The sequence below is a fragment of the Otolemur garnettii genome, unplaced genomic scaffold (assembly GCF_000181295.1).
Source record: "Otolemur garnettii isolate 467f Iridium unplaced genomic scaffold, OtoGar3 scaffold00013, whole genome shotgun sequence".
NCBI lineage: Eukaryota > Metazoa > Chordata > Mammalia > Primates > Galagidae > Otolemur > Otolemur garnettii.
In genome coordinates this window covers 357823-368686 of record NW_003852408.1, presented here as the reverse complement: position 1 = coordinate 368686, position 10864 = coordinate 357823, and the positions used below count along the sequence as shown (strand labels likewise).

At 47.2% G+C, this 10864-nt stretch overlaps 1 protein-coding gene across 5 annotated transcripts in view; it reads left to right on the top strand.

Moving 5' to 3' along the window:
- DGKD (diacylglycerol kinase delta) overlaps positions 1-10864 on the top strand; it is a 122630-nt gene that overhangs the window by 68150 nt on the left and 43616 nt on the right. For all 5 annotated transcript variants that reach the window (XR_002772096.1, XM_023510328.1, XM_003784847.3 and 2 more), the window contains 2 exons: positions 10094-10198; positions 10498-10630. Coding sequence is in view for 4 of the 5 variants with exons in the window: in XM_023510328.1 (XP_023366096.1) it covers positions 10094-10198; positions 10498-10630 (238 nt within the window). In the remaining variant the exon portion in view is untranslated. The remainder of the gene's footprint in view (positions 1-10093; positions 10199-10497; positions 10631-10864) is intronic.

The following is a 10864-nucleotide window of genomic DNA, read 5'->3' as shown; positions in this document are numbered from 1 at the left end:
ACATGCCACCTCATGAGAGCAGGAACCTTATCTGTTCAAATGAAAGTCACCTGAGTTTACTTCTGAGGCAGAAAGGAAGAATTTGGAGCCTGAAGATGAGGGGTGAGTGTGGTGTGAAGGTGGTGTTTGGGGAGCAGTTTTTGGCTTGGGAGGTTGGGTGGGTGGTGGCAGAATTGAGGGCTCTGGGGGGCATTTGACACAGGATGGCCTGAAGGCTCCCTGGCTGTGTAGTGGAACCCCTGAGGGGCTTGTCTGGCAGAAGTTTCTGGGGCTGGGGAGGTGGCACCTTTCCAGGCCCTCGTCTTGCTGGTGCCAATGGCTGCTTCCAGATGCAGAGCATGTGGGGGACAGCCTAGGTGGGCGCTGGGCCAGCCCATTCTTCCCAGGAAGTGCATTTCTGTCCCAGGCAGGAGCCTGGGCTCATTCAGGCTAAGCCCCGGGCACACAGCTCCCCAAGTCCTCAGGCACTGCGGTGTTCAGTCAGTGCAGATCCTGCTGCTCCTGGGCTCCGCCTGTGCGGGCCGAGTGCCTGGCCACGTGTCGCTGCCTGGTAGTGAAGGAGCGCCTCAGCGGGGTACAGTTCGTGGCACTCCCCTATGCACTTTGACTCCACTGCCCACGTACAGCCCCCAGGATGTAGAGGACCCGCCAGGCTTTTTCTTGAGAATGTGTACCGAAGGTGTAGCCACATCATGTTTTCTTGGTGGCGAGTCACTTGTGTCACACCTTGTGCTATCTCCATACACAGGACTTTAACAAGATAAGATTCCTTTTAACTCATGCTGACCACACACGCCCTTGTCCTGCAGAAACACAGTGTTGTTCTGGGGTTGCTCCTTGCTTTTCTTGGTTTAAATTCAAATATGGCTGATTGTGGTTACTTATGTTTAATTAAACTTTTTATCTTGAGATTCTTTGTAACCTTTACCCAGTTTCATTCTATGATAGCCTCTTGCACAACTCTAGTATAGTATCACACCCAGAATATTGACCTCGCTGCAGTCCAGAACGTTCCCTCTCCACAGGGGCTGCTCCTGGGGCCTTTTACAGCTGTACATGCTTCCCTTCCTACTTCGCGCACGCTTCCCTGGCAGCCACTAGTCTGTTCTCTGTTTCTGAATTTTGTCATTTTAAAAGGGAATGTAAATGGAATCCCACTGTTGGTCAGGATGTAAAATGGCACAGCCACTCCATCCCATCGGGGTAATTCCCTGGGGGCCCTCTAGGCTGTAGTGCGTGTCAGTAGCTGTTCCTTCTGTTTCTTGAGTGGCACCCTGGGGGGTGGTGCACCACAATGCATCTGTCCTTCACCCACTGCCAGGCAGTTCCTGGTGACTGTTCTCACTGGGAGACTGATGAGGGGATGACACTGTGTGAACACTCACAGGCTCTGTAGACATAGGTCTGCGTTTCTCAGGGGTAAGTCCTGGAGAGTGCCAAGTCTGTGGTGGTTGTGTGTTTGTTTTTTAGGAGATGGACAAGCTGTTTTGGAGAGTGGCTCTGCCATTTTACACCCTGAGTAACAATGTGACCCGGTTTCTCCACACCCTCCTGGCAGGGGCACAGTGTGCCTCTCCCTGGGGGCACTGATGCTGAGTATCTTCCGATGCTCTTATTTGCCACCTGCATATCCTCTGACACTGGGGCAGGGAGTAACTCATCACCACTGGCAGGGAGAGAGGCCCTAGCTGTCTACTTGGCCTTCTCTACATGCCCTGTAGCAGGCGGGTGCTGGGGTGCCTCCCTGCAGTCTTTACGGTGGGCTTGGGCCACTGCTTCTTCTGTGGCTTTGGCTGATGTAGGGTGGTTATTGAGGACTGTTGCTGATTTCTCTGTCTGACTGCTCCTTTCCCAATCCTTTGTCTGTGGGGCTCTTCCCTCTTTCCCCCTTAGACCAATTGGTATTTCCAGCTGCTGTCTTCTTTAGCTGCAAGTCTAGACTATATGAGGCAAAAAGAAAATCCATAGAACTTGCCACCGTGTCATCCCTCAGGCCAAGCCCCTCATCAGTCTCCCACCTTCTCCCCCTTTCAGAGTCTGCTCATTTGTGTTTCCTGCTGCCTTTGTTGCCCTCAGTAGAGGAGCACAGAGTAGGAAGTCCACGCACTGGACTTCCACTACCAGGAAGTCCACTGCCCACTCAAGAGTGGGCAGCTGTCTGTGTGGGCTGGATGTTCTGCCCTCACCCATCCTGTGTCCCTGAGGCCTTTGGACCATCCGGGACTCAGGGCTTCACATTTATTACTTTCAGGCCTGTTCGGTGTGGCCTGTGGTTCCTGTGTGACACAATTTGCAGGATATGTATGTTTTTGTCATCTAAAAAATGCCAATTTGCCAATGAGATGCACATGCAAACTGTGGTTTGAAATGATTGGAGAAGATGTGGTCGTTTTGGTGCGGTGACTCAGCCTGATGGTGAACCGATGAGAAACTGCCTTCGTCATCACCCTCCAGATCTTATTTCTCCAGCTTCTGTTTTGAACTCTTGGAAAACCTGGTCGGAAGGGGAGGGGCAGCTGGTCTGATGACTTATAAGATATAGATTCTGTCCTCTTGGTAATCCTCCACTCCTGTCACCCTGCCAAAGAGGAACTGAAATGCACCAGACACCACTAATTCTGAATGTGCCTGGGAAAGCACCTGGTGAGTGCCAGTTGTCCTCTGCCCCTGTCCGCTGTTCTTGGCCGAGGTTTCTGTGCAGTCTACCCACTGTCCAGGTGAGAAGCAGCTGCTGGGTAGCAGTCTGGGGCCACCTTGACTGTACCACCTCATTTGCTGGGGGACCTTGACAAGTCCCCTAGCTGGTTCCCTTCCCTCCTGATACTGCTTCAACAGATGTGGAGAAGCTGAATTGAGCAGATAAGACACTGTTCAGACACCTAGCAGGTTGCCCTGGGTGTTCTGAGCACCCTGTGCATGTTAGCTAAAGCTGCCCTTGTTGTATCAGCTACTATGTATGTAAGTCAGAGTCTATCTTCTTTTCCATTTAAGAAACCACATCTGGTTGGGCACAGGGGCTCATACTTATAATCCCAGCATTCTAGGAGGCCAAGGCAAGAAGATTGTTTGAGGCCAGGAGTTAGAGACTAACTTGAGCAAGATTGAGACCCTATCTCTACTAAAAATTGAAAAATTATTCAGGCATGGTGGTGGGCGCCTGTAGTTCCAGCTACTCAGGAGGCTGAAGCAGGAGGATTGCTTGAGCCCAGGAGTTTGAGGTTGTTATGATGGAGGCTGAAGCCATGTCACTTTACTTAGAGTGAGAGAATGGGACTGTTTTAAAAAAAAAGTAACAACTCTTCTATGTCTCAGCATATTTCTTTTCACCATGGTTTCTCAGTAATTGATTGCCGCCCATAATTTAATAATAAGGCCCTTGGCTAATTCTTCCCAGGACAGTGGAAGATACTTTTTCTGGCCTGGGTTCTCAACCTCATTGTAAGTAGCTAGAGATTTTCTGATCTCTCTTGGAAGATCATGTACTTAAGTAAAAGAATGGAAACAAAAGTTTTATTTCAAATAGAAATTTTAAGGCTTTTATTTTTGTCCTTAGCATTTGTGATAAACTTAAGACTTTGTACTTTTTAAACAGATAATTTTTGAATAGGTAGTATATGCACATGGTACAGAAATCATAAGGAAAAAGGTGTAGAGAGTTTCCCAGCTCCTCAGAAGTGCCCTAGTAGAGGTAAGTGGTCTTCCTTTCCCCTCTGCTCTGTACTCTCGCTGCAGTTGGCTTTTATCCTGTAACGGTGTCTTAGAGGTTGTTCCGTGTGAGTTCCTGAAGAGCAGCTTCGGTCTTTTTAATGCGTTTTGTTACACGAATGCACCATAATTACTGTGCTAGTTTCCTGCTAGGCCTGTCTTGATCCAGGCAGTTTCCAGTCTGTGGTCTTTATGGTGAATGTGGCCCTGAATAACCTTGTATGTACAGTATGTGATTTCTCATGAGGATATACAAGAGGGACGTTTACAGAAGCACTGTTGTTACAAAGACAGGTGTATGTTCTGAGGTTGATGGCTTTTACATGTTCCCCACAGAAGTTGTTCTCTCGAGAGTGAGAACATGTAATCAAACGTTTGATCTTTGTGAATCAGGTAGCTAAAAGATAAAAGGAGGCATCTCCTAATTTTAATTATGAGCATTTTCTACGTCTCAAACCCATTTCCAGCATTATTCTAACATGGCTCTACCAGGGTCTTGTTCTCTCCTTCCATCTTCCTGTGCCCATCTCTGAGACTTTTCTTTTTCTAAGCAGGTGTGTCAAAGAGTCTATGTAGCCATGCAGTTTTCTTTCTAGTTTTACATTTCTGAGAAATTCCAGGTCCTGTTTCCTTTTTACTGAGGTGCAGTGCTGTGTGAGAAGGTACTTGTTATGTGTGTATAGCACAGTGAATGGTCCAGTGGGGGGTGGGGAGCAGCTCCCAGGGAGCCTCCTGTGTGCCCCTCCCCTCAAAGTAGCTGCTAGGCGTAGATGGCTTCTGACACTGTAGATTAATTTAGCTTGTTTTTTAAACTTTATATAAAGGAGATTGTGCAGCCAGTCTATTTTTGTGTGAGGCTTCTTTATAAGCTCCGTCGCGTGACTGCCTGCAGCAGCAGGAGTTTCCTCTTCGCTGCTCCATGCTCTTCGCGTTCATAAGTGCGTTGTATTTATCTGCTCCACCGATGCTGGCTGGGCATCTGTCGGGTATCTGGTGGGGCCCAGTTGACCGCAGTGATCTGTGTCAGGGAGATGTCTGTTAGCCTTTCTGTGGGGTGCGTGCTGAGATTGCCGAGTTACAGGGTCCGTATAAGTTCAGCTGCTTTCCAAAGTGGTTGCATCAGTTGCGCCCTTTCTAGCACCTGAGAGCGGCGGTTGCGGTCCGGCCATTGTGAAAGACTTACCATGTTGTGGTCTTGATTTCCACTTCCCTGGCGACTCCTGAAACCAACCACCTGGTCATGTGCTGTTTGTGAAGTAGCTGTTCTTTTGTCCACTTTTTATTAGTTGGTAGGCTTTTTTCTCACAATTTTTAAGTCCTTTTACTTTCAGGAGGATTCCAGCAAGTATGTAAGAATTCAGACCCATCTGCAGCTATTCTGTCCCGCGTCAGGATCCTGTGAGAAACGCCTCCTTCCTCTTTGCTGTCCTGTTGATTTGGCTGCTCTCACTCCCTGCAGTTTGTGGGTTTCCTGCTGCCACCTGTCTTCCTGCTCTCTGGTGTAATTTTCTTCCTTCTCTTGGCACGACGGCCTGAGTTCTGGCCTGCGGAATCTCACTGCTGTCATTAGTTTGTTCTTTTGAGTTCTCTTTTTTGCTCCACTTTTCACTTGCATTTATCCTTTAAGTCGATTTAGTTCATGTGAGCCATTTCTTTCTTTCTTTCTTTTTTTTTTTTCGTAGAGACAGAGTCTCACTTTGCACCCTTGGTAGAGTGCTGTGGCATCATAGCTCACAGCAACCTCCAACTCTTGGGCTTAGGCGATTCTCTTGCCTCAGCCTCCCAAGTAGCTGGGACTACAGGTGCCCGCCACAACGTCCGGCAGTGCTGCGGTTTGGCCGGGGCCAGGTTTGAACCCGCCACCGTCGGTATATGGGGCCGGTGCCCTACTCACTGACCCACAGGAGCTGCCCAAGCCATTTCTTACCTTATAAAGCTACTTGAAAAACGTGAGCATCTTTTGGTATCCAGTATTTTATGTGTGAAGGCTGGATTTTGGAGTTAGTCCCATTTTGTACCATTCTTCATTTTCCAGTAGTAATGGTATTGGCTGCAGTCCAAATACAGGAACACTCTTGTATTCCTTTGAGCGTCTCTCCTGCCTCCTCCTCTTTCCTGCCCTGGTAGACGGGTCAAGCAGCTGGGTAGGTGTAGCCTGAAGGGTTGTGTCCAGCCTCTGCTTCCTCACCAGTGTCCTTCTTGCCCATACCGTCTCCCACATCAAGGGGCTGAAAAGGCAGGGCTATCCAGAGCATTCCCCAGAATCGGCCTCCCAAGGAGGCCCACCCTCACCCCTACAGATATCGGGCTGGGGCTGGTGCCAGGGGACAGGAGGAAAAGATAGGGTCCCTGCCTGAGTGGAGCTCCTTTGCTGGTGCTGGGGGCTATGAAGCTGTGTGGGGGCTTGCCAGGAGGGGCGTTCCAAGGAGGTGGACCAGCACCAACATGAGGCATGACAGGTCATGCATGTGTCGGGAGGACCAGCACAGAGAGGCTGGGCCCAGTTGCGACCCCTCGGTGGGCGGCCAGGAAACAGGGATTCTGAGCAGGTGGCAGGGCCTTACTGCAAAGAAGCAGGGGGTTGAGTTTTTTTTGAGGGACTCTCCTGTAATGATGCTTGTGATTTGGGAGGGTAGACTGTTGACCCCAGCATGGTCTTAAGGAAGGCGAAATCTGCTCTTGACTCTCTCAAGTGATGATACCTGAAGCTGAGGGCTTTGAGCATGAGGTGGCACTGAGGAGACTTATGGCTGTCCCAGAACTTTGCAAGGTTGTGACCTCATGACGACACTAGGATGCATTGTTGCCATTAGTAACCTCAGTTTTTGGATGGGGAAATGGAGGCACAGAACAGAGAAGCATCTACTCCAAGTTATGTAGCTACAAGGGCTTCACACCCAGGGGCCTAACACTGTGCCAGGTCCTGTGCACATTAGATCCTGTTCAGTCCCATCACAGCCCCGCCAGGTGGCTTTTCCATCCTTTTTCTGGAAGAGAAAGAGCCTGTCCACATTTCTCAACCAGGCAGTGGCTGGGTGGGACTTAATATTTCTCAGGCTTCTTCATAACAGAACAGGGGTATGTAACAGTTAAAAAACAAACAAAAAAGCCCAAATTTAGCTTCTTGGGACATTTATCTCTTGCTTAGTGTTTATTTCCTGTAAGCAGTCACCAAGATTAAGGAAGTGATGTCATTTATCATTTGTGTCATTGACTCGCTGTCTTTCAGCCTGATGGTTTTGTCTGCAGGTGGCTGCCCAGCCATTCCGTTCCGTACCCATGCATCTCATGAGTAAGGAGTAAGCCCTTCCTTCAGGGCCCAAACGACCTGGCTGAGTTGTAGGATATCCTGGGCACCCACCGTGTTCAGGCCGTCATGGGGTAGTCGACATAAACCTAGTGTAGAACGGGACATAGAAAGTCTTGTCCTCTGTACGTATCCTGATCGCATAACTCCTCCCAGAATCCTGCAGAATGAAGCACCGTGTTTGGCTGTGTATAACGCACACCTTTTTGCCCAAATTTTTGAGGGAAAAATAAGGATGAGATTGTATATGGGTGGTGCTGTGTGTTGCTGGTGCATACAATTCCATATACCTCATACCTATTCTTGTGTTTTGTAATAGTTACATAAAATTTCTTGTACCATGATATGTTAAAAAATAAATGCTAGAATTCCTTTATAATAGAAAAAACAAGTACCTAAATATAAGCAAATAAAAATTTGAAATAAAAGGGATGGTGCTTGTGGCTCAGTGGGTAGCGCCCTGGCCCCATACACCCAGAGTGGCAGGTTCAAACTCAGCCCTGGCCAAACTGCAACAAAAAAAAATAGCCAGGCGTTGTGGCGGGTACCTGTAGTCCCAGCTACTCTGGAGGCTGAGGAAAGATAATTGCCTAAGTCCAGGAGTTGGAGGTTGCTATGAGCTGTGACGCCATGGCAGTTTACCAAGGGGGCGATAAAGTGAGACTCTGTCTCTACGAAAAAAAAATTAAATAAATTCAAGTGAAAGATTTTTTTCCCTGAAACTTTGGGCCAAAAATGTGGGTGTGGATTATACACAGGAGCACATTACACATGGCAAAATATGATATATTATCTTCCTTTTGCTGTATTTGTTCTGACAAAAATGTGCAAATCCTAAAGCCCCAGAATGAGCAGTTAGGGAGTGCGGCTCAGGCTGCGCAGACTTGATGGATAGATGATGGCTGCTCCGGGGACTCCTCAGACCCAGGCCTGCACACCACCAGGTCTTCCTGTAGGTGCCGCCCTGACTTCACAGCCAATTCAGCCTTGGAAGTGGCTGTCTCTTCCCACCGTAACTTATATGAGGGCAAGAGTTCTGTCATGGCCTAGAAGAGACGCTTGGTAGGCTTGCTGAGCCTGTGGGCTTGGCCTGCTGGGAAAGGGCACTTGGTGTGCTCTCAAGGCAAGCAGGAGAGCAGAGCGGCCCACGGTCCCTGCTCCCCCCTCCCCGGCTCTGCCCCTTCTACCCCCAGTAACCCTGGCTATGCAGAAGGAAGAATGAGCCATGCACAAGGGGCTTGGTTCCATCTACCCCCCTCTGTGAGATGCTTAATCACTGCAGAGAGAATTTCTCCATAAAAGAGAAAAACAGGATCCTCTAATAATTTAAATTGTATGTTCCTAAATTGGGTCTTCTTAATGTAGATTAAAGCTATAAGATAGGCAGAAATCCAAAAATTAAATAGTGTATTTTATCAAGGAATCCGTAAGGAAGCAGACATTATCCTAACACCACTAGTGAGAATGCAAGATGGTACAACCCCTGTCGGGGAGAATTTGGCAATAGCAAAACTACATGTGCACATAACTGTTTGTCAGGGCATAAGGATTCACCCCAAAGAGACGCTGGTAAAATAGGCAAAGCGCTGTGTGAAGACAGTTCACGGCAGCATCGTGTGGAACAGTGCAGAACAGGATTCTCGTGAAGACGGTACTGGTTGAATAGACATGGCGTGTCTGTCCAGTGGAGAAGGACAGCCCAAGGAAGCTCAGCATCTCTGTATATTGCTAAGGAGGGGACAAAGGTATCTGTGGTACTGTTTACAAAGGGGAGACAAAAATACATATGTTTTCCCATATCTCAAAAATGGATAAATCATATATTTTTTTTGTCTTTGTCTCACTCTATCTTACTTTGTCGACCTCGGTAGAGTGCCATGGCTTCACAGCTCACAGCAACCTCCAACTCCTGGGCTTAGGCGATTCTCTTACCTCAGCCTCCGAGGTAGCTGGGGCTACAGGCACCTGCCACAACGCCCAGCTGTTTTTTTGTTGCAGTTTGGCCGGGGCTGGGTTCAAACCCACCACCCTCGGTATATGGGGCTGGCTCCCTACCCACTGAACCACAGGCGCCCCCCTGCCCCCCTTAAGCTACCTATGGGAGCCTGGATAGCAGGGAAAGATGTAAAAACTAGACTTCCGACTCTACCTTGTTTTGTAGATTTGACTTTGGAACTGTGACTGTAGATCTTTTGCATCATTATAAAATAAAATCAAGTAAAAGTTTATGACCTTGAACATTTCCATAGACACTGTCAGATTTTTCTCTAAGCAGTTTGCACCTTGTTCACTTCCTCCCAATACTTGACTTTTCTGCCATGACTTTGCCACCACTAGATTATCTTTTAAAACTTTGCTAATCCCATGGGTGAAAAATAGATTGCTATTTTCATTTGTATTCTCTGATGACTGGAGTGATTAAGCAGATTTTAATTTGTTTTATTAGGTGTTTTGTGTTTCTTTGGTTACATGCAAGTTCATAGCCTCTTTTTAATACCAGAAAGTTTTTTTCCTACTGATTTATAAACACTATATTGTGGATATACTTTTTACCTGCTGATTATTAACAGGTTCAGGGCCTCATCTGCAGTGAAGTTGTCAGGCCCTGACTGTAGGAGCTGTGTTTTTTTCCCTGTTGTTTTATGTTGAGATTTTCTACAAGAACATTTATGCGTGATACATGTTTGTGTTATTCTAGAATTATCTGTGGGCCAAACTTCACTAAAATGAGCAAGTGCTGGACATCAGCGTGTGGGCTCTTAGCCAACCCAACTGTTTGCTACTCCTTTCTGTTGTAAATTTTCTAGAACGTAGTGCCACGTCTAAGTAGTGAGTAGTTATAAGTGTCCATTAAGTTCATCACCAGTAAACAAATTTCATTGTCTTTTTGGTTGTAGATTGTTTTTGATTTTTAGTGACCCATGGTAACTTTTTCTGTTGTGTTCACTGTACTTACCTGAATGAAATAGTAATTTTTTATTTTATACACACATTTTGGAGGTAGACTTTTTAAAAGTGTTTATAGCTGTAGACACTCGTCCTTTGTTCACAGATATATTGAATATGTTTCTTTCTCTGTAGGTCATCACTCCATGTAGGAAGCTCATTTTGTGTGCTGATAACAGAAAAGAAATGGAAGATTGGATTGCAGCTCTGAAGACTGTCCAGAACAGGGAGCATTTTGAGGTTAGGAAAATATCTTTATACAAATGCCTGCTGTTGCCTCTGTGGCCCTTTCCCTAATGTCCTGCTGCCTGAGACCTCCCCGTGCAGACCAGCGGTTCTGGAACTCATGTTCTCAGCATGTTTCTTACCAAATGGGGGCTGCCACTGGTTCTTTCTGTGGAGTAGACCTGCACACTAGGATCCTGTCCTTCGTAAACCTTCCTCCTCCCTTTCTTGGGCACTTTGTTTAATTTTAAGTTGCCACACTTAAGAATTTCAAAGGTCCACTTATCTTTGCCATCTTTATTTATTTCTTCCAGCCCACCCAGTACAGCATGGACCACTTCTCAGGGACACACAATTGGTATGCCTGTTCCCACGCCAGGCCAACCTACTGCAATGTGTGCCGGGAGGCTCTGTCTGGGGTCACGTCCCACGGGCTGTCTTGTGAAGGTACAGATGATGTGTTTCTTTTTTTTTTTTTTTTCCATCTGAAGACCTTTGGGGTCCATTTTTTTTTCTTTTTTTATTGTTGGGGATTCATTGAAGGTATAAGAAACCAGGTTACACTGATTGCATTTATTAGGTAAAGACCCTCGTACAATCGTTTCTTGCCCCCCAAAAGGTGTGGCACACACCAAGATGCACCCCCTCCCTCCTTTCCTCTCTCTGCTCTTCCTTTTCCCA